This window comes from Lindgomyces ingoldianus (assembly GCF_010093535.1).
Source record: "Lindgomyces ingoldianus strain ATCC 200398 unplaced genomic scaffold BDR25scaffold_34, whole genome shotgun sequence".
Taxonomy (NCBI): Eukaryota; Fungi; Ascomycota; class Dothideomycetes; order Pleosporales; family Lindgomycetaceae; genus Lindgomyces; species Lindgomyces ingoldianus.
Window position 1 is genome coordinate 615872 of NW_022985195.1, and position 21630 is coordinate 637501.

The window sequence follows — 21630 nt, forward strand, 5'->3', positions numbered from 1 at the left end:
TTCGTCTTACCCTGCACCAAGCTTCCCTGCGCACAAAAATCTAGGAGGTCCAAAGTAGTGCAGCACCTTTGCCGTCACAGCTAAAACAATTAACCCAACTCTGCATCCTTCTTTCATAAAGCGATTTATGAACAATACTACATTACAGACTTGGGGAGAAGTTAGCGTCGCATGTGCAGTTTTGTCGAGGGGAGAGCGTCACACGCTGCTGATACTATTGTTTTGGCCTCTGGTAGCCTACGAGTCTTCCTAGAAATCGCGCTACTAGAGGGTATGACTTCCGTAGTTGAGATCGACGTGGATTTGGTGCTCGTGTTGCTGATACGTGTGCTCTCGGTTGTCGTGCTGGATGCGGATTTGAAAGTTGCCGATGAGGTTGGTAACGAGCTTTGAGAAGTCTTAGAAGATGCGGACGATGACTTTTCAGATATGATCGTCGCACTCTTGGATGCCATCGCGGAAGAGCTAGTGTAGAATGAGGATGCTGAAACTAGAGGGTGCAATGCTGTAGCTTGCTGTAGCTCACGGAACTTACACTTTCAGTCTTACGACCTGTAATCGATTGGGACTCAGATGGTGAGGGTTCTGAAGTTTCTAATGACCTAGCCAAAGTGAATGAATTTAAGAACCTCCCAAAGCTTGAGCTTGAGAAGGTCGTCGAAGTCAAAGTGCTCGAAATGACCTGTGAAAGCCTGCTACTTGATTTTGAGCTAAAAGATATGCTAGCACGGGTCGTGCTGCCGGAATCCGGAGTAAAATGAACAGTAGGTGCCGTCCTGGGGCTCGAGCTACTGCTAGGCCCAGGCTTCGAGCTGATCTTAGTAGGTGAGCTAAGTATGAAAGGGGTGTTGAAATGGTTGCAGGGGAGTTGGGATTATTCGATATCTTCGACGGTGAATAGCTGGCTGATATTTTCGAACCCGAAGGCGAAATACTCTCAGAGGTACTCTTGATCATGGATGTAGATGTTGTTAGATACTCCTTGGAGAAGGTACCTCCAGGTAACTCCAGGAGTGCGAGGTTTTGGCGGCTAGGGAATAGCATCATACAAACGATGGTAAGGACATCGTTCTTGCTAAACCTTCTGTTAATAAGTAGGTGCACGTACAATTTCTAATACTAAATTCTGATTTAAGTTGGTCTCAACTATTTCGAGCACGATTAACATGTAATACAAGAGCGCATTGGGGGCATTATAGGGGAGGCCGACCGGACAGCATCATTTGCGACAACTTGGCTACTCCCCACAACATCTTGATCAAGATCTAGACTCGAGACTTCTGCATTCCGAATCCTTCTATAGCGGTCTAGAATCAATACCGTTGGGCAAGTCGTGGTTGTGAAGTGGAAAAGTCCTCCATTTCTGGTATATAGCGCCTCTGAAATCCATATAGTCTTTAGCAAAGAACGACATGCAGATATATATGAAGAGTTTTGTAGTGGTTGTCCGAGTCAGGAGAAGAAGCCTCCATAAAGATACAATGTTCCGCCAGGACTTCGAATAGTGAGCTTTAAGCGAGGACGACACATTTCTAGTCTCAATTACTTGCTTCGTTTGCACTTCTCCCTGGTAGCGTCTCCTCATTATTGGAGCAACCATGTGCAGTTGCTAGCCAACAACACTTGGAACAATATTTAGGGGAACAAATCCCAGGTCAGTGTTAGTCTTGAGTTTTCGTAAGTCTGCTCGCATCTTCTGGAGGTCAGCTACGGATAATGCAAGACACTCCTCAGTTCAGAAGGTGAAACGTCCCTTTCGTGGTGTGCTGAATTCCACCTAACGTATATTGAGAGACTAGCGAAGATGTCGGACAGCCAGGAAACATCGAGTTGACATTTATAGAAGACAAAATTTCAGAAATAACGGTTAAGACAGTCTTTGCAATGATGTAAAATACGAGCATTATTGATCCTATTCTTAGTAAGTGAGCTTGTTACGAAAGGCCAACCTATCACCTACATTTGAAATACATTTCGGGATATACTGGAAACTCTTGATGCGCCTGAGCATGGTCGAATATTTCAAAGTCTGATTGACCCAAGCATCGAGCCAGGTGCGAGGGCAAGAGATAAGAATATCAGCCGAAGTATTTTCTGTCCTGTACCTCTCTGCAAATATTTATTTGCAGACAACTCTCAAGTTTATCTTAGAAGCCCTAAAATTGCTAAAATGGGCTTTATGTTGAGTGGAGGGTGTTTTTTCAACGATAATTTGGTCCAATCCCTGGGGTTGAGATTCTACACGAGGCTCTTAATTTGATCTAGATGAATGCTAGATGATCCGGCCAATGACGAGCCTGCTAGGAAATCCCACGAACTGTTCCTCTTGGGAAGGATACATTTTCTTTCCTTCCCTTCGCACCTTGACACCATAAATATAGAAATATGGGGCGATGTAGGATTTTCCAGTACTGCAACGCAACATCGTTTTCATGCAATCAAGCGATCACGAGTTGCAAAGAGTACAACTCCGAGGCGTGCTGATAAGAACTACTGTTCCCCTACACGAGGCACTATCTGTCCAGTGATACCCGATCTCAGATGTTCCATTTTGACAGGATGAAGCTGACAACCTTCCTATTCTTCCTCGGGTGTGCCTTCGCATTGCCAACTACGAATATCGATCCCATACCCAGACCAACCATCACCAACTTCACCTACTTCGGAGCGGGATGCCCTTCCGGTACCGTGTCTACCGCACTATATGCCATAAATAGCACGACGGGTTCGTACCAAGTATATACCTATCTAGACTCGTTCACGCCATGGGCTGGTCCTCATTTTGCAATCAAGGACTCGAGAAAGATCTGTACTGTAAATCTAGAAGTCGGAATTGCCCAAGGTTGGAAAGTCAGGACGAATAATGGGGGAAGTGATGTTAAAGGGTATCTGATGCTGCTGGATGAAAAGGTGACTGGGACATGGAGGGCGAATTATTCATTCGCTTCTGCGACGACGGGTTCTATAAGTGTTCGTATCACATAGACTCAGATTCTTTGCGCTGACGGAATAAAGTCGATCGCCGCTGTTTCGTTCGCGGGCCCGTTCGTTGGTATCTTCATTAAACATGCAGATGCGGAAGGTCAGGGGGTTGTGAGTCCTTGTGGCGGAGGGACGCTGAATGTCGAGCACCAGGTTCGGTTGAGCTCCGCAGGTTCAACTTATTCGGGGTACATAGGGCCGGATCCGGGGCCGGACGAGTTGAAGTGGACTGTTGTTAGTGGCGTGGAGGTTCTGAGATGTTGATTTGTAGCGGAGAAATGAAGATTGGGGAAGGGAAAGAAAATCGAACGTGGTTAGTAAATATTGGGATTGTGGTAATTATGTTAAAGAGTGGATTAAGGGACACCTCGGAAGTACACAAGAAATTGGGTTCGAGATCACTCAACTCGGGCTAGCATTAAGAGAACTGGTCTTTGCTCCGCATATTTCAGATAAAATTGGTCCGCGTCGAAGGATTTTTCACAATCAGATTGCCTTCGTGTTCGGTAATAGTCGCATCCCGATTGGTGTGTTTACATACCATCGCCCAAAAGAAGCTAACGTAAATATTACTCCTAAGATCATTCTGCCGTCGACCTCCCATCGAATGACAAACTCCTTCGACTTCACGCCCTTCTCAATCCCGCGTTTTCGACGCTGAAACTTCATGCGTATCACCCGGGCGTCCGCGTTGGAGGAACCACTGGTCTCGCAACGTCTCACAGGATGCCAGGACGGGTGATTTTCGGAGGTCACTTATTGCTCAGCGACCGCTCACTATGTTGTATTTTCCTAGGATTTCGGCCATCTTTTGGCGTGCGTCTTTATACCAAAAAGCCCGAGTATAGATCAGCACCTCGAAAGGAGGAAGAGAAAGTACGCCCGGTCCGGGCAAAGCCATATTCCCGAGGCCGCTACCGAAAAAATCCTGATCCTGGGGGATGGGCCTATCCTGACCGACCTCGGACTCTCAGAGATACCGAATGCCAGACAGTGCAGTCGGACTATGGAGGACATACCATTGGCTACGCGATGTATGGCGTACCTCTCAACAAATCGAAGAAAGCTTTTTTTTATTTTCACGGCACGCCGGACTCCCGCCTCGGAGCCCGGCTGTATGAAAACATGGCCAAGGGAAACTTGTGGACTGCCATTGGCATAGATAGACCTTGTTACGGTCTCTCTTCCTTGCGGCATGGCGTAGGTTATAGAGGCCTGGCTCAAGATGTGCAGTCCGTGGCAGATTCCCTTGGAATCCAGAGATTCTATGTAATCGGGGCCAGTGGCGGCGGTCCCTCCTCTCTTGCATGCGCCCGTTTTCTGCCGGAAAGGGTGATTGCGACACTTGTTTTGTCCACATCTGCACCGCAGGACGTTGGAGATGATCATTCTGGGTGGACGCACTGGCGGAGAACGCGCCTGTGGTCTCTCCCACTATTCCGGCCATTCTACCGATTGTATTTAAGTTATCGGTGGGATATATGGCGTTGGAAGGGGCTAGGGAACGAAGATCTCGCGAGGCTCGTATATAGTTCAGCCAACCACTTCCAGAAAAGCGAGAAAGAGAGACAATTAGCGTTGGAACAACTAAGGGATTGGAAAGTCGTCCAAAATAAGATGGCCGAAGAGTCGCAAATTTGGAAGCATGGCGTCGATGGCTACCTAGAGGACACTTGGCGTGATTCGAAGCGCTGGGATTTTAAAATGGAGGATATTGACTTGGAGACGGGAAAGAAGGTCTTTTTCCACGTTGGAACAGCAGACGTAAACACACCGGGTTGGACAAATAGGGGTATGCACGAAAGGGTCAAAGGCTCTCGCATCTTCATGTATGGGGGGAAGACCCACTATGACACTACAGCCAGTTACCCTATCGAATGGCAGTTCTTGAAAGAGAGATGGAAGGACCAAAAGTGGCTAGAGGAACAGCGAGAGAGAGGTTTTCTGGGCTAGAAGTTGACGTTGGGGCTCATTTGCCTAATTCTGAAGAATTTCGATTCACCATTAAAGCTAAATCGGAGTCTATGTGGAATTCAGCTGGTTCTCTTGTTATTTCTTTTTTTTTTTTATAGCCGTCTGGTCCACGCTAATTTACGACGAGGAGGACAGCGATCAAGAGGAAGAAATGTTAACAATTTCTCAAGAATTCAAAACGGTTAAACAACCTTACATGCTGAGAGCTTGGTGTAAGAAAGATCTACGCATATAGTAGTGTAAGTAAAATTAAAATCCTGCTAATGTTTGGCTCAGCCCAGGAAGGGCTCCTCAGGAGTTTTAATTGTGGTACGTGTTTCAATACTTCAAAGTCAGGTAAACAAACTTTAGAGCCGCTGTTGAAAGATCCTATCTGTAAAGGGTACTGGATCACTAGCACGTGCATGACGCGTCAAGATCGTGATTGGGCTAGCGCGTTCGCGTAAATGAAGTCATCACCTTCAACACCAATTGACGCTTCCCTGTTGCACCATAACCTTCACAGGAGGGCCGATGAAGTTGCCGTTTATTTCACCATGATCAGGAAACCATTTCGGCCGCCTACATTTGTCCGACCCGACGTAAAGAACAGCGAACCGCCACAGAAGAAACGTCGAATATCGTCTGAGACATCCGAGAGCAGCAGGGAACCGCTCGTGCCTGTCGAGAACCCAGCGCTTCCACCGAGGGACCCGAACGAGCGATACTATACTGTCTTGTGGCGGAAGTATACCAACAAGAAGAACAAGACGTGGGATGGGGATGGAGTCCTCTCGATCCTCAACGGCTATGCCGTGCTGGCTGATACAGTTAACGGGAAAGAGCTTGGAAGGGGGCCCTGTGGTCGGCCGTTGCTCCCGGGTTCGATATTGACGGTCGGAGGAAAAGAGGTGGAAATTGACAGCGTAATTTCGAAGGACGATTACCTGGCTGGACGGCCACTCCTTGGAATGCCCCTCCAGACATCCTTAGAGCAGCCGAAGCCACTGTCTGTGCAAAAATGCCTCCCATTTCAGAACATGCCAAATAGGGTAGGATCGCTTGCTAGCTTGGGCAGCGAACATGCTTCGGGCGTTGCTCAGGACCAGACCGGAGTCTCTCGGGCAGGATCTGGCCCACGGCCCACCGTAATGCCTCACGCCGCCCGCAAGCACTTCAAGAATCCTTTGCTATCCAGTACTATCGTTCCAAAGACGAAATCTTTGCTTCCACAGCCGCGACATGACCCAGAGCAGCCGAATTCACTCGTGATGAAACGACCGACATCCTACCCAAAGGGGAAGCAGATTGTGGATGTGGTTGTTGACCCCATCCTAGGCAGACACTTGCGGGATCACCAACGCGACGGGGTCAAATTCTTGTACGAGTGCGTCATGGGCATGCGGTGCGAAGGCGAAGGAGCAATCATGGCGGATGAGATGGGCCTCGGGAAGACTCTGCAGACCATCACACTACTATGGACTCTTATGAAGCAGAATCCCATCTATGGGAGTCCGCCAGTGGTCACAAAAGCACTGATTGTTTGTCCGGCCGGCCTAGTCGACAATTGGCGCAAAGAATTCCGAAAGTGGTTGGGAAACGAGAGAATTGGTGTCTACGTGGCTGATGCGAAGAATAAGAAGATTGCGAATTTTACAATGGGAAAGGCATACAATATCATGATAATCGGGTACGAGATGCTTCGGACTGTTCAAGATGAGCTAAAGAGAGGCAGCGGTGTCGATATTGTCATCGCAGACGAGGGACATCGACTCAAGACGGCCAATAACAAAGCCATGCTCGCCATACAATCTCTGAACACAGAGCGAAGAATTATTCTTTCTGGCACACCTCTTCAGAACGACCTTAGCGAGTTTTTCACGGCCATCGACTTTGTCAATCCGAACCTACTAGGGAAACGATCTGCCTTTAAACGCGAGTTTGAGAACCCAATCATGCGGAGTCGTCAACCCAATGCGAGCGGGGCGGAGCTAGAGAAAGGTGAAGCTCGTTGGAAGGAGCTCGTTTCTCTAACAAGCCAATTCATGATTCGCCGAACAGCAGAAGTTTTGGCAAAGTACCTCCCACCGAAGACAGAGCACATCGTGTTCTGTAAGCCAACAGTTGCCCAAGCCGCCGCGTACCGTACCATTCTCTCATCACCAATATTCACCGCTGCGCTTGGAAACACCGATATGGCTCTTCAGCTCATCACTGTATTGAAGAAAGTCTGTAATAGCCCCTCTCTCCTCAAAGCCAAAGACTCGGACGACACGCCTTCAGAAATGCTCCAGAGCTTGTTCCCACTTCTTCCACCAAACGTTCTTTCATCCCACGCATCTAGCGCTAAACTGCGAGTGTTGGATTCTTTACTCCACAAAATATACACTACGACTAGCGAGAAGATTGTTATCGTGTCTAATTACACGACAACTCTCGATATGATCGAACGTCTTCTCATATCTCTCTCCTACTCGTTCTTACGCCTCGATGGGTCCATCCCGTCTTCGAAGCGCCAAGCTCTAGTTGAAAAATTCAACAATAACTCCCAGAAATCCACCTTCGCGTTCCTTCTCTCTGCGAAATCCGGAGGTGTTGGCCTGAATCTCATCGGCGCCTCCCGTATTGTGCTCTTTGACATTGACTGGAACCCCGCCACCGACTTACAAGCCATGGCCAGAATCCACAGAGATGGGCAAAAGCTGCCGTGTAAGATTTATCGATTTTTGGTCAAAGGTGCTCTAGATGAGAAGATCTTCCAACGCCAAGTCATGAAGATGGGATTGGCGAATGCGGTCGTGGATAATAAGGCTAGTGCGGGAAGCTTTTCGAAAGAGGAGTTGAGGGATTTATTTAGGTTGGATGGGAGGGAGGGGCTACAGACGCATGATCTTCTGGGTTGTTCGTGCGAGGGGTTCGGGGTTTCGGAAGTGGAAGAGGTTTCTACGCCTGAGGTGGAAGGGGTGAGTGATGAGGATGAGGAAGGTGAGGCTTGGTTGGGGTTGCGGAAAGCGTCACAAATTGATGTGGAGGAACTGGAAAAACAGATTGAAAAGCGTAAGGGCAATGGTTCAACAGGTAAACAGCCAAAATTGAGGATGTTGATGGAGTACAGGCATATTGATACGAGCTTGTTAAAGGAGATGGACGAGGAAAGGGTAGAAGAGATGACAGCAGTGGTAGACGATGACGTTTTGGTGGGGGTGCTGAAGGAGCCGGATTCTCGGGTCAGTTTCATTTTGACGAAATCTTCGTCATAAAATGGGGGGTTGCATGGCGAGATGGGCACTTGAGCGTCAAGGTTTTCTGGAAGGCATGTTGTGGATTTAAAGAGCATGTTCTCGACAACATGATACCCATATCAAGTTCCGTATCCTAGCATTTAGTTACTGGTATGTTGATAGATAAGCACTTCGATTCATACGCTTCCTCTGCCTGTTTTGAGGACTCAGATTTATCTTGCATGCAAACTATCATATCTCATCACTGCCGTCAGATTCCCGGGAACATTTTAAGCGAAATCTTATCTAGGTATTAGATATTTCTAGTTGCTATTGTCGATATACATGTAGAGAGGTTGTCATCCTCGCTGGCACTCCATTCCAGCATGAATACCAACCATATCGACAGACCACTCCCCTTCAATCCAATACTGACTACTAAAGCCAGAAAAAACCTTCTCAACCTACAGATTTCTCGCTCTTTGCCCTCTATTCCTTAATCATCATACAAATCGCTCCACCTAGTGTTCTTCGTCCACGTACTTTCCCTCCTCGACCTATTCTCCGTCTCAGTCCCAGCCCACCTAATTCCACTCAGAACCCTCTCCTTAAAACCTCCCTCCTTCTCAATCCTCTCCTCATTCTCTCCAGCTGCTGCTCCCGCGGGACTCCGGGGCCGACTGACATTATCATAAAAATCATCATCCAATTCCACCTCTCTGAAGCCCGTGTACATTGATTGATGATTAGCCACCAAGGGATTCGATCTCATTCCTCCATAGTCTTCAACCCGCTGAGTCCGGCCCCATTTCGGCGCCCCCCCAGACTGTGTGGAAATATCAGAGGGCCGTAACGGTGCAGGCTCCACACTCCCCTTCTGTGATCGTAGTGATGAGGGGGCTGGAATGTGGCATTGGGGGTGGTTTGAAGGGATGCTGTGGAAGCTTCCTGAGAACAGGGGCTCGAGTTCTGGGCTCAGGATCTGGGTGTCGTTGGAGGTGAGGGAGGAGGCGATGCTGAGGGCGTAGGTTGAGGTTGAGGAGGAGCAGTGGAGAGAGGGGCTGGGGCTGGATGTCGGGGTGTGGGTATTATTGGGTGGATTGGTTTGGGGACACGGGACATTGGAGGTTAAGAGAGTGAGGGGCGTGCCGAAAGTGGAGGTGGAGTAGATGGAGGAACTGCGGTTGCAGAGAGTGTTGTATTTTATGGTTTTGGGTTGGTGTAGGTATGAGTAGAACGTTCGAGGTGTGGGATCGGGGTTGGGGCTAGTATTGGTCCCCGTGTTGGGGATGAAAGGCTCGGAGAGGCTGTAGCCATATCCAATGATAGAAGAGCCCTCTGAGACTATGCTCGTAGCCGGGTTAGCATTCTCTCTTCCAGTCGCATTCGAAGCAGGATCGAAAGGCTCCGAGATATCCACCTCAATAGGCGCCTCCCCCACCTCATTTCCTTTATACGAAACAACCCTACCATAGAAATCCCGCAGTAGGCGATGCCTTATATGCGTCTCCCAAGCCCTCTTAGTCCGCCTCAACTCCTCGCCTAGATCCCACGCATCATCCACAAGCTTCCCCCCATGCCTAAAACCCTTAAGCCAATACCTTACCCATCTAACCCGCTTACTCTTCACATTCTCCCTCGTCCCAATATACTTCTTCCTCCGCCTTCCCACCATGCCCGTAAGCAGTGCAAAGCAAACCCGCCAATCCGACCCAATCCTTGCAAGCATACAGGCCGGACATTTATCGTGCTGGAACTTCCATTTCGAGATAAACACACCGTTGTAGAATTCCCCCACGCAGAGGGGCTCCCGTCCTTCAGGCACAGACATCGCGGAAGTGAAGTCACATCGCCACATTTCGAGCACGGGTTCAAGTTGCCGGACTTTGAGTTCTTGGACTGCGGATAATCCGGCTTGTACGATGAGGGGGTAAAGGAAGTGGCCGATGCCGTGGTCGAATTCGTAGCGTACCCATTCCCACACGTCTTCTGTTAGCTCGGCATTCAGGCGTGAATGACCAGAGCATAAGTTCCCTTTGTCAGGCTTTCGAGATGATAAGGAGTGGAGGTTTGTGGGGAGATCGTATATTTGCTCTTTGACAGCATTCCAGTACTTTTGCTCTAAGCTCGCAGAACGAGAGGTTACAGAGGGAAAGTTGCGGAGGATGGAAGTTAGTCTTTTGATTTCGGTGTTGTGTAGGTCGTGGTAGCTGCGCGCCTGGGACCGGCCTGTGAGCGAGCCGTAGTTGGGGTAGAGGAAGGTTAGGGCTGCGTATGGCATTATGAGTTGTTAGGAAGGTTAGTTATTCTTGTACTGGTTGAGAACCGTGTTCTTGAACTATTGGCTGGCGTGCAACGATGGATGAGGTCAGAATATGGTTTCTATCGGAACTGCAAGTTCTGGAAGAATGAGGAGAATATATATTGCTCGGCTGGAAGAACGATCGTGAAGATGTTTTTGTTGTGAGTGAAAATTGCAGTAATTTGATTTTACAATGTTAAAATGCTGGAAGCTGAGTGAGTAGCCTCAAGAGAAACCAGCATTGGAGAGATGAAAGAAGTTGAATTCGAAAGCCATAAAATCTAGGGTTGTGCAGAGAAGAGCTATATAAATAAGGAAGACGAGAAAAAGAACAAGAGGGGAAAGGGTACAGAGCTTATTGTACAAGACCTGAGCTTAGTGAATAAGATCAGAATTGCTGAGATAGTCACTTACAATCAGCCTATCGAAAACAAGCATACACAATGTCGAGAAAGAAGATTTAGTGCACCATACACCCTCGTTTCTCGTGCGTGGGGTTGTCGATGTCGTTTTACGACTCCAACTCCTATGCCGGGTTTATCACAATTGCAAAGATATTATATAGAAACTTCTAGTCCATAATAGAGATTGAGCAAACGAGCGACAATTTGGATTGAGTTTCGTGATCCAACCGTCCAGCAACGCCAGGCACTTCAACGTCATAATAAAATACACTACGAAGGTGTCTCGCTCGAACCCTTAACGGGGAAATACCTGAAGTGTCTGCGGGAATACAAAATAATACAAAGAACGAAGATATCCCTAGGAAGTATACACCTGAAGACTAAACATTACATACGTTCGGCGTGCGGTGAAGCGATTGTTTAGAACCAGTAGATCCTTTGCTTCCAACAATTCTCAAGTTGGTACTAATGGCTGCTTTCTACACCTAAGACATTTCCACCTTTGCCGTGAAGGCTTTCATTAACCTTGTTTCTTAGGCCCTTCCAATTTCCCGCAGTTGACTGCGAGATGCTAGAGGACTTCTTCCGTGTGCTTCGTCGAACTGAGACGGATTGACCTCGCGAGCTTTCGTCAAGTTCTGATGCGGAGGATTGGGTTAAGCTGTCCGCGGAAAGTTCTTTCATGTCGCCGGCGTTTTCACGGTCGACTTTCTGCTGCGCATGGCGCCGGCTTTTCTCATAACGCGCGGTTACATCACCGCCATTCCACATGGTGTTGAGGAAACGATCCCAAAAGGTAAAGAAGGGCTGCGAGAAGTTGGTCTTGATTCCCCAACTCTGGTGATGGATATCATGGTAACCAGCATTGTTGGATGTAAGGAGCTGCATGGGATCGAAAGGAAGCGAGTAGCCGCAATGATCATCAACCGTCTTGACGGTGGCACAGGTAAAAAACCACATAGATTGCCTGACAGTCATACCAGAAGCCAGGTACGCGAGGCCGGTGCCAAGAGTATCCAAGAGGAAGCCCTCGAAGGGATGGTTGTACAGAGCTCCATAAGCATAGGGCACATAAAGGCGGTGATGGCGGGAGTGGAAGGTTGCTAGTATGGTCAGATTTGTGGTTCAATTAATCGTGCACGGATGGGATGATCAACGTACCATACAACCACTTGTTCTGGTGCATCGCGCGATGCAGGCAGTACTGCCAGGTATCCACCACCAACATGGCGAACAAGAATTGCAGTGCGGGAATGGCGAACGAGTACAGAATTCTCGCAGTGCGCAGCTCCCAGGGCGCAAAAGCAGGGGCCAGAGTGTGTTGGCCGGCAACCGTTGCCATCTTGACCAGCCACGGATAATTTCCTCCGGAGAGCGCAGCAGCAAGCATTGGCTGCGTGGCCGATAATTTTGTCGCCAATGCGCCCGAGTTGAGTCCAATCGATGCCAGAAGAGGGGGAATCGCTCGTTGGGCTAGTCGGATCTTCTGTGCGTACCAGGCCACATCATACTCCTCCTTGCCGCACATGGGCTCCTCGTCGATCAGCGCCAGTATGAATCCAAAGAGAGTCTGAATTATCTGCTGGATTACGACGTCGCGAAACACTTCCCACCGCGTTACGTGGTTGCGCTTCAAAACTTCGGCCGGGGTGTGGAGACGGTACTGGGGGAACAAGTCGTACACATCGAAGACGTGGAAGATGAGCGACACGACCCAATAGGCCACCACGATCAGCAAAAGCACCAGGTAGCTGTCGGGCAACCAGGATACCAGCGGTGGTAGCGGGCGAAGGGTGTAGTCAGGGAGCGGCGGCAACTCATGCGAGATATTCGCGGTGGCCATGCTGAGGGCGGCGTTGGGGTTTTGAGGACTGGGACGGACGGGCTTCAATTTGATATCAAAGAGGGAAGCAACGAAGTTCGACTTCTATAGAGGTAGCCCGGCTTGGAGGAGCTCTGGGGTGTGAGAGGGGATAGAAAAACAGGCGAAGACGAGCCCAGGTGAGTGCTGATGATGGCGCCGGATAGCGCGGGAGAGATGAGATTAAGGAGAAGGCGCGATGCACAATGGCAGAGACAGCGGGCCGCGCAAAAGAAATAGGAGACAAGGAAAGCTCAAGGAGAGGCTCGAGTGGGCAGAGCAGCAGTGTGGTGTGAGGGTGGTGAAAGGATAAGGCGTGGGAGAAAAAGACGTGCGCGCATCATGACATGTCGCGCTCTCCTCTGTGAAGCCTCCCAGGGCTGAGTGCATACGATTTCGCCTCTTGGCCCGTGCGCATATCCTCAACGCCCTAATCCCAGAGCGGCATAGCGACTCTTCAAATTCTCGACCCCACTAACAACCCCCGACCAACTTCTCGTTGTCTTTCGAGCCCGCCCAAGAATTTCCCCAGAGCTGCTCCCTTTGACGCCCGTTTCGCTCAAGCCTCTGCTTCCGCCTCTTCCTTCACTTCTTCGCACCCTCCGTCACCATGATCATCTACAAGGTATGTCCCAAACCGTGTCATGCACTCCGCAATCTTGTGCCCCGCCCGCTCCACCAAGGCGCCACCATATTTCTTCACTTCGAAGCCCCCGCTCTACACAAGAACTAGGTGTGCTGACAAGTTCGCACAGGACATCATCACCGGCGACGAGATCATCTCCGACTCGTACAACCTGAAGGAGGTCGATGGCATTGTGTACGAGGCCGACTGCACGAGGATCACTGTCGGAAACGATAACATCGGTGCGTCCTCCGTAGCCACTGGGCCCGCAAAGGCTCTTCCCATACAAGACTGGACATTATCTGATTAAGAGTGTAGACATCGGAGCCAATCCATCGGCCGAAGAGGGTGACGAAGGTGTCGAGGACACTGCCCAGACGGTCATCGACGTTGTCCACTCATTCCGCCTGAATGAGACTTCTTTCGACAAGAAACAGTATCTCACCCATCTCAAGGGTGAGTTTGCCTTGAACATTGAACTCGCACGAACTCGGACTGATTTGCACCAGACTACATGAAGAAGGTCAAGGAACAACTGAAGGCGAAGGGCGCAGACGAGGATGAGATCAAGACGTTCGAGAAGGGTGCGTCAGCATTCGCCAAAAAGATTGTGGGCAGCTTCAAAGACTACGAATTCCTGATTGGCGAATCGATGGACCCCGATGGAATGTATGTTCTCTAGTATCTCCCCCTTGGTCATGGCTAACTTTTGCAGGGTCATTCTCCTCAACTACCGCGAGGACGGCGTCACTCCCTACGTCACTGTCTGGAAGCATGGTTTGACCGAGATGAAGGTCTGAGTGCCCAGATGGGAAGGCGCGGGCGGAGGTGAAGGGGCTGGATTCTTTGATTTTACGACCTTGAATGCAGGAATGGATATCCGACAACGTCACACCCTCAAAAAATCTAGAACATCATATCCTAGCGTTTTTCGTGTGAGCCATGGATACGTTTGCTTCGTCCTCTCTCCCGAGGTAGTCCGCACAGTCCATTTGGGTTCGTAATAGCATCAATTACAATGCGCAATACAGGTGATGTTCTATATTTGGCAGGATGCCAAGAGGGGAGACTTTAGATCCGAACCATGAGATTCACTGCAATCACGCCCACATGGCTCACCGTGCTTATTGCGGTGAATTGTTGTGCCACGTGAATGCGCGCCGCCGTGTTCTACCAAGTGCACGGACCCCAGCACTAACCTGACATTCCAGCCTGAGGCATCGCCCGTGCTGTCAGCCTTTCTCACCTCAAACTTTCCCCTCACCGTTCTTCATTAATATATATTATCAATTCTGGCACCTGATTAATGCTCAGTCTGTCTCGCGCTATTTTGGAATTACAATTGTTGCCCAGCTCGTTGAACAGAAGCGGGTATGCACAGAACCCCTCGCCTGACACTTCCAGAGGACGGGAACCATGGGCCAGTACCACGCCCAAGAACTCCCCACCAGCCTTCCCCTGGGTCCACACTGGAGACCATCATCAATTCGCTAGAAACGAAATATAGGCTGGGCCTATCGAATCGTGGCGAGACATGGTCCCCCAGCAAAAAAACCAATTCCGGGGCCGATAAGGTGTACGGCAAGATCAAGTTCTGCTTCTTTTCGTTTCCAGGCGCACTTGATCAGATATTAGATAAGTTCGAGTCACAGGCGCCACACCCTACCAATCCAGGAGAAAGGCTTCAGCGGCTCAACAAGCTTCTAAACGAGCAAATACCGTCACCACGGACTGGCTCTCAAACTCCTCGTGGCAAGCCTCACACACCCCTCTGTTCACCTCTCTGTAAGTGTAGGATTTGGTGATCTTCGCACTCCTCAATTTCCGTACCTCGTCTATCGTACTTGATGGTCTATTCTTGTTCTTTCCTGGTCCTCCGGCCAACATTAGCTTTTTCGATTTCGTTAATTGTCCGATTTGTCGGCTCAATTTCCTCAATCCTCCGCTTCGAGACCTAGGGTTATACCACGACATATATCTAGTTAGGCTAACTCTCGATAGCCAACCAACTACCTCAAGCGTCACATCCATCGCCCCTCTTTCAACACGCAGAGCCTGAGTCAGAATACGTCACAGCACCCCAAAGCGGCTCAGCAACGGATGAAGACGAAGATGATTTTGAAACGCCACCGTCCCCAATTACCGAGTCTAAAGCTGCACAACGTCGGATTCAAGCCAGCCCTCGAGTATCATCAAGCTCGGCCATGAATAAACGGCCGTCGGACAGCTCTAAAGATGGTGAGAGTTCCCCCAAATTCTCAAGGACTTCAAGAGGCAAACAGCCTCACGGTCAACCACTATCTCCAGTAGACCGCCGACTCCATGGTTCTTCATCCAATGGCGTATTTAAGAAACCATCCATCGAATTGTTGCGGTCATTCCAGTCGACCGCCCCGTCAGCAACAACCTCATTTGGGTTTTCTCAGCAATCTGCTACGCAACCTGACACAGCAAATACCTCCTTTGCGTCAGAGGCTGCTGGTAACGATAGTACATATCAAAAGTTGACGAGGGCGAGCCCAACAACCATGGGATCCCTAGGCGACCAAGAGTTGGTGGCAGGGTCGTCGAAGCCTGTGATAGAAGATCAAGCACAATCTATAGAAGCCACAAGACAGAGCTCTTCGTATGGATCTGTAGATGTGGATGAGCTCGTCACTACGTCCATGAGCTGTGAAGAATATGAGACAATCAGAAACCCATCTGCCCGCCGGATGTCTGGCTTGTTTCCGACTGAATCCTTTGTGTATTCGGAAAAAACCTCGAGTTTACATCAGTCCCCAGTCCGACTGAGTCATTACATTCGGGACATACCCCACCAGCATCTTTTCGTGGAAGACGCAACGGAAGACCTGAAGCGTTTGCCATACTTCATACTGTTCATTTGCCTCCGAATTACCCAAGAAAATAGCATTTCTTTACAAGATTTAACACGTCATATTGGATCAGAATATTCAGACTACGAGAACTTTTGGCATTCGGTGAAGAGTCACCCAGAATCCCTGAACGTGCGCACCCGAGACCCAATAAAAGTGTGGGAGGCACCCAAGAGGAAATTTGAGAGGTACACTTTTAAAGCACGTGTCGTGTTCAACAATCGCCGATCTGGCCCCGTCTTTAACCTGGAACTCTTGCCTCTGCTAGCAGAGAAGCCTTGCCGTTTGCAACGTGCCTTTGGCTCTGACCGCTTCTTATATCTCACCTTTCCCTCATTTGAGTCGGGGCCTAGTTCACAACGTTTCCGCGGAGCCGAAATGATCCAGATACGAGAGCAGTGGAAGTTATGGTACATGGCCGAGCATTCTTTCTTAGGTCGAAAGTGGAGGGCCTTCCATGTTGAGGACTCCAAAGTAGGGAGACGCAAAATGTCTCGCCGAGACGACGAAGACAGCTACGGGAAGCGTGTCGTTCTCTTTGCCACCGAGGGAAATGATATTGAACGTTGTAGCATCGGGACGATGATGAACTGGTTCTTCCCTTTCGCAGGTGATCAGAATCAGAAGCAAAGCTTCTGTAAAGCATATGCTCGCTTAGACCTAGCGCTATCAAAAACAGAACCAACGCTGGTTTTTGAGCCTGCCCAGGTTCGTTATATATCCGACCAGGTAGCCGACGGCAGCCCTGAGGACTCAAGGTTCAACGATCCTGCTCTTGTGTGGGAAAAATGCACAGAAAAGCCCGTCATGAATGACGGTTGCTCCCAGATCTCTGTTGGCGCTGCACATGCGATCTGGAAAATTTACAAAAAGAGAAACGGTATTAATGGGCCTTTACCAAGCACATTTCAAGGACGGATTGGAGGCGCTAAGGGTGTGTGGATGATCAGCGCGGAATCGTACACCAAAGATCCTGATCATCTTGATATATGGATACAAATCAACGACAGCCAGTTGAAGTTTATACCTCACGCTGATGATTGGTTTTTCGAATCATACAATCAGTTACGACTCACCTTTGAGTTAGTCAACTTCAGCTCCCCTCCAACACCTTCCGATCTGCATATCTCCTTCATCCCGATAATGGTGGATAGAGGTGTACCAATAGGTGTAATTGCAAAGCTTACAGAATCGCGGCTTAGTTTTGAGAGGGAACAGCTCTTGGAGATACTTTCCGATCCAGTCAGGGTGTATGATTGGGTCCATAAACAAGGCGGCTCAGGACTTCGTGACGTCGACACCATCAGATGGCAGGCGTCCTTACCGCAATCGTTAGACGAAAAAGTCAAGTTTCTACTCCAGAGCGGATTTTCCCCAATTGAGTCTTCTTATCTCTCAAAATGTCTGCTAAGGTTCATCGAGAGACGACAACTTCAAAGAGAGAAGAAGCTCCGGATACCTCTGGGGAAGACAACATATCTCTTCGGCATTGCGGATCCTCTCGGTGTACTCTCTCCGGGCGAGGTCCATGTTCAGTTCTCAGCTACGTTCACAGATGAATCCACAGACGAAAGTTACCTTCGCCTCGACAACATGGACGTCTTAGCGGCCAGGCAGCCCGCCTGTCGACGGTCCGATATCCAGAAGGTTCGTGCCGTTGTCCACTCTAAATTGACACATCTTGTCGATGTCGTGGTATTTCCGACTAGAGGCCAATATCCGCTGGCTGGTAAACTACAAGGTGGTGACTATGACGGGGACATGTTCTGGCTCTGTTGGGACCCCGCCCTTGTGGTGCAATTCAAAAACGCTCCAGCTCCATTGAAAGCTCTAGAGTCGGCTAAGTACGGTATTAAGACCGATCAAAGGAAGTTGTCTCAAATTATGAATGTGCACGAGCCGTCCACGGTGGACAACTTACTCAAAGAAGTTTTGGAATTTCGCACTAGTCGTGATCTCCTTGGTATCGTCACCAACTACCTTGAGAAACAGGCTTATGCAGAGAATCGGGTATATTCAGGAACCCTTGACAGCCTGTGCGACATTCATGACCTACTCGTTGACGCCCCGAAACAAGGGTATAGATTCAACGAAAAGGAATTTCGAGAATTTACAAAAAGATTTGGCTTGCCCGCAAATCCGGAGTTGCCTATTTATAAGGCGGCCATGGAGAAGTGCGAACAGGGGCTGGAAATGGGAGAGGTAGACAGTGCAAGAAATCAGCAGTGGCTATTCAACCGCAACAACGTGCTCGACTACCTATATTTCGAGGTCGTACGCAAGCACAACAACAAAACCTTAAACCTTGTAAGAGATAAACTTTCCAATGCCCAGAAAAATGATGAGGTATTACAGTATCCCTACCTCTGGCTTCGAGAGAAACATATACCCATCATTGACCAAGAGCTGGATGTATTGGTACGGAGCATAGAGGGTAATTTCCGGCAATGGAATGGTAGAATGCACCACGACCTTACCTCGAACCAGTATAACGATGCCGTTGACGAATGCTTTAAGAAGTTCCTAGCAATCATGCCAACAAATATCCGGGATCCAGAGATTCAGCCATGGTTAGAGCCATATTTATATAAAGACTTCACCCTGTGGGAAACAATTCGGGCATCTGCATTATATGCGACATATCCATATCCTGAAAAGGCGCCTTTCGTCTTTCACATGGCCGGAAAACAACTTGCAAAGCTAAAGGCTGATCCACTTCCTGGAACTAGGTCTGTTACCTTGTCTATCCTTATCAACATGAAGCCGAAACCGATCCGAGTACCAGTTCAACTGGAAGACAGCAACAGTGAGGACGACTTCGAAACGGCCAATCAAGACGAGGTTTGACTTAGTATGTCTGTTATCTAAACTTGAGATGATTTCTTCAGAGCTCAGTTGACCGGGGACATTCGAACCCAATGCTTTCTTAGAACCTATCAAGAATTTAACCAACCGACGGAAAGGAACGGGAGGTCATCATACTCCGAGTCAATCATTTGCAACCGAAAACCCGTACGGCGATCGAAACAGCCTTCGTTACGACTTGGACCTCAATAATTTGAACCAAGAGATGATTACACTCAGAGACGATCAATCGCGGCCCAGCCATGATCACAGCAATCGGTGCAGGTTACCGTCAATAATTCGACTTCAGGATCGAATTTCTCTCCAATCACCCAAGAACCTGGAACTCCCAGTTAATTTTTGTTACATCACTCGTTCCTTCATAGAAACTACTTTGATTCTATGCAGATCCCTATCTCTATGGGAGAACATGGCTTCAAAGACGGAATTGGAAGAAGACCGGTCACATACTGAATATGACATATTTGCACAATTCAGCCGCCCACGCTTCACATGTTCATGATCTTCAACACTGGATATTTAGTGGTTGGGGATCTAGCAATGGCATTTCCATGTTACCTTACCTTTCCAAAAAGCTATCTCTACGTTGCCTTTTCATTTCTACAAGGTGGATGCCCCTTCAATCATATCCTTTCCCTACCATCTGTTCTATCCTATTTCTATATTGTCTCCGGGTTTGGGAGATTTTCCTTGGATAAATGCAGGCCTCTCTAGATTACTGGAATGGTACTGTACATTTGCAATTTCAATGTTTCCCGAGCCATGCGGCTTTCATATATTTGCAGCCGAAGCGAATGACGCGGCCTTTTCGAGTAATGTTACCGTGTGGTGCAACAGGTAAGATACAATGCGCTGTAATCGTTGATTGAGGTTGAATCGGGGGATGTTGAAGTGAATGGGAATGTGAGGTTGATGGGTGAGCATCAGGCGAGGGGACCAAATATGGATTGGGACAGATTTATCTCCTGCGGGGTAGTTGCATGGCACTTTCAACCTCACGTTAACGTTACATAGAGAACACATACACATATCCGCTGCGACATCTGGATTCCCCTAAAGCTTTTATATCACAGCTTCTGCCGTCCATGTATCTTCAATTGCATCCTCACAACCTCAACTTCTCATACTCAACACACTGAACTCAACTCCACCACCCACAATGGCCACTGTAGTCGAAACCCCCACCGCCCCACCCACCACAAACAACGGGCACACAGCCAACATGACCGCCAAACACCCTAACCCCTACCAAGAAGCCCTCAAATCCCTCGAACGCGACGGCTTCGTCGTCCTCCCAGCGTCCCTCTTCCCCTCCTTCGACCTCGACACCCTGCGCTCCGCCGCCGCTCGTCTCACAGCTGCCGCGCGCGCCGGCAACTGGCCCTACATCCGCACCTTACCCAAGCAATTCCCGCCCTGGACCTCCGACGCTAGTAACGGCATCTGGGGCGTTCAGCACCTCTTGCACCCCTCAAACCCCGATCACCTCATCTTCGCGAGAAGCTACTTCGACGCCGAGCTCCTCGAATATGTGCGCGTGTTAATCGGCTGCGAGGAAGATGAATTGACAATGGAGTTGTATAACATGCTAGTGAGACCTGAGCGTGCGTTCTCCCTCCGTTGGCACCGCGACGATATACCGGCCACTGCTACATCTGAGGAAGAAATGGACAGGCTGAGGAAACCGGGGTGGCATGCACAGTGGAATCTCCCACTATACGACGATGCGAGTTTGATTGTAATCCCTGGATCGCACAAACGCGCGCGTACAGAAATTGAACGGAATGCGGATCCTTATGCACCCGAATTACCAGGGCAACTTGTAGTGAAGTTGAAAGCAGGAGAGGTGGTGTTTTATAATAATAATATCCTGCATCGGGGGGTTTATGATCCGACCAAGGAGCGCATGACTTTGCATGGGAGTATTGGGAGCAGTAAGGGGAGTGCCGAACGTGCGAGGAACGTCTTGCAGCATGGTGTGGGGGAGTGGGTGGAGGGGTATGATTTTAAGGATTTTGAGCCTGAGGTTGCGGAACGTGCGATTCAAATGAGGACGAGGTTGGTGGAGATGGGGGTGGGACGTGGGGATGTCGGGTTTTATTCTAAGGATGAGTAGATGGATGGAGGTGGTTGTTATACCCACTAGGCTTTTGGACTAGGGCTTGTGAGATAGGAGGTGGTGTATGCTTTTTCTGTGTATATATTGGATTGGCTTGGCTTGAGGAGGAGTTTGGAGAATACAGTTTGCACTTCATTTTGTATATTCTGAGCTCACGTATAAGGCATTTATGGGATTTGCAAGTACTTGACTTATTCATAGTGGCCGCTTTCGTCCTTAATATAACCAAACCAAATGGTCAGCTCCACAATCTAAAGCTTTCTGTGCTCTGTGGCGTTGTCTCCAAAAGCTACCGGGTTGCCACAAAGGGTAAACAGAGTCAGCCTTGGGCAAACGATATCAATGACTAGATCCCAAGAAATGGTCGATCAGAGTTGAGGATGGCCATGCATGTACTATAATATTGCGTGGGTGTAGTCGGG

General features: G+C 49.1%; 8 protein-coding genes across 8 annotated transcripts; 6 read left to right on the forward strand and 2 right to left on the reverse strand.

Moving 5' to 3' along the window:
• Positions 1 to 2559: 2559 nt before the first annotated feature.
• On the forward strand, positions 2560 to 3266 carry BDR25DRAFT_377543 (uncharacterized protein; the record flags this gene model as incomplete). The annotated part of the gene is made up of 2 exons (XM_033697505.1): positions 2560 to 2970; positions 3016 to 3266. The coding sequence occupies 2 exons, from the start codon at positions 2560 to 2562 to the stop codon at positions 3244 to 3246; spliced, it is 642 nt and encodes a 213-aa protein (XP_033543254.1). The 3' UTR covers positions 3247 to 3266.
• Positions 3267 to 4548: 1282 nt separating this feature from the next.
• BDR25DRAFT_306206 (uncharacterized protein) lies at positions 4549 to 5087 on the forward strand. The gene has a single exon (XM_033690583.1). The coding sequence runs from the start codon at positions 4600 to 4602 to the stop codon at positions 4933 to 4935; it is 336 nt and encodes a 111-aa protein (XP_033543255.1). The 5' UTR covers positions 4549 to 4599; the 3' UTR covers positions 4936 to 5087.
• A 379-nt stretch (positions 5088 to 5466) lies between these two features.
• On the forward strand, positions 5467 to 8346 carry BDR25DRAFT_377559 (uncharacterized protein). The gene is made up of 2 exons (XM_033697506.1): positions 5467 to 5987; positions 6045 to 8346. Exons 1-2 carry the CDS (start codon positions 5493 to 5495, stop codon positions 8193 to 8195), a joined length of 2646 nt encoding a protein of 881 aa, XP_033543256.1. The 5' UTR covers positions 5467 to 5492; the 3' UTR covers positions 8196 to 8346.
• A 306-nt stretch (positions 8347 to 8652) lies between these two features.
• Positions 8653 to 10437, reverse strand: BDR25DRAFT_377561 (uncharacterized protein; the record flags this gene model as incomplete). The annotated part of the gene is made up of 1 exon (XM_033697507.1): positions 8653 to 10437. One exon carries the CDS (start codon positions 10435 to 10437, stop codon positions 8653 to 8655), a length of 1785 nt encoding a protein of 594 aa, XP_033543257.1.
• A 555-nt stretch (positions 10438 to 10992) lies between these two features.
• BDR25DRAFT_78082 (sphinganine hydroxylase-like protein Sur2) lies at positions 10993 to 12841 on the reverse strand. The gene is made up of 2 exons (XM_033699035.1): positions 12024 to 12841; positions 10993 to 11965 (listed from the first exon to the last, which is right to left on the reverse strand). Exons 1-2 carry the CDS (start codon positions 12703 to 12705, stop codon positions 11328 to 11330), a joined length of 1320 nt encoding a protein of 439 aa, XP_033543258.1. The 5' UTR covers positions 12706 to 12841; the 3' UTR covers positions 10993 to 11327.
• Positions 12842 to 13205: 364 nt separating this feature from the next.
• BDR25DRAFT_268940 (microtubule/calcium-binding protein) lies at positions 13206 to 14446 on the forward strand. The gene is made up of 5 exons (XM_033687140.1): positions 13206 to 13348; positions 13479 to 13590; positions 13667 to 13804; positions 13858 to 14017; positions 14064 to 14446. Exons 1-5 carry the CDS (start codon positions 13334 to 13336, stop codon positions 14146 to 14148), a joined length of 510 nt encoding a protein of 169 aa, XP_033543259.1. The 5' UTR covers positions 13206 to 13333; the 3' UTR covers positions 14149 to 14446.
• A 275-nt stretch (positions 14447 to 14721) lies between these two features.
• On the forward strand, positions 14722 to 19183 carry BDR25DRAFT_377566 (uncharacterized protein; the record flags this gene model as incomplete). Its single annotated transcript, XM_033697508.1, has 2 exons — positions 14722 to 15139; positions 15350 to 19183. 2 exons carry the CDS (start codon positions 14722 to 14724, stop codon positions 19069 to 19071), a joined length of 4140 nt encoding a protein of 1379 aa, XP_033543260.1. The 3' UTR covers positions 19072 to 19183.
• A 905-nt stretch (positions 19184 to 20088) lies between these two features.
• Positions 20089 to 21205, forward strand: BDR25DRAFT_293913 (uncharacterized protein; the record flags this gene model as incomplete). Its single annotated transcript, XM_033688751.1, has 1 exon — positions 20089 to 21205. The coding sequence occupies exon 1, from the start codon at positions 20249 to 20251 to the stop codon at positions 21203 to 21205; it is 957 nt and encodes a 318-aa protein (XP_033543261.1). The 5' UTR covers positions 20089 to 20248.
• Between the last annotated feature and the right edge of the window lie 425 nt (positions 21206 to 21630).

Bases quoted from the DNA above. Each gene is read 5' to 3' on its own strand.
- BDR25DRAFT_268940 (XM_033687140.1), top strand. The intron at 13,591-13,666 runs GTGCGTCCTCCG...TTAAGAGTGTAG, and splicing joins TGTCGGAAACGATAACATCG to ACATCGGAGCCAATCCATCG. The intron at 14,018-14,063 runs GTATGTTCTCTA...TAACTTTTGCAG, and splicing joins TCGATGGACCCCGATGGAAT to GGTCATTCTCCTCAACTACC.
- BDR25DRAFT_377559 (XM_033697506.1), top strand. From the start codon at position 5,493: ATGATCAGGAAACCATTTCGGCCGCCTACATTTGTCCGACCCGACGTA. The intron at 5,988-6,044 runs GTAGGATCGCTT...GCTCAGGACCAG, and splicing joins TTCAGAACATGCCAAATAGG to ACCGGAGTCTCTCGGGCAGG.
- BDR25DRAFT_78082 (XM_033699035.1), bottom strand. From the start codon at position 12,705: ATGGCCACCGCGAATATCTCGCATGAGTTGCCGCCGCTCCCTGACTAC. The intron at 11,966-12,023 runs GTACGTTGATCA...TGACCATACTAG, and splicing joins CCAGAACAAGTGGTTGTATG to CAACCTTCCACTCCCGCCAT.
- BDR25DRAFT_306206 (XM_033690583.1), top strand. From the start codon at position 4,600: ATGGCCGAAGAGTCGCAAATTTGGAAGCATGGCGTCGATGGCTACCTA.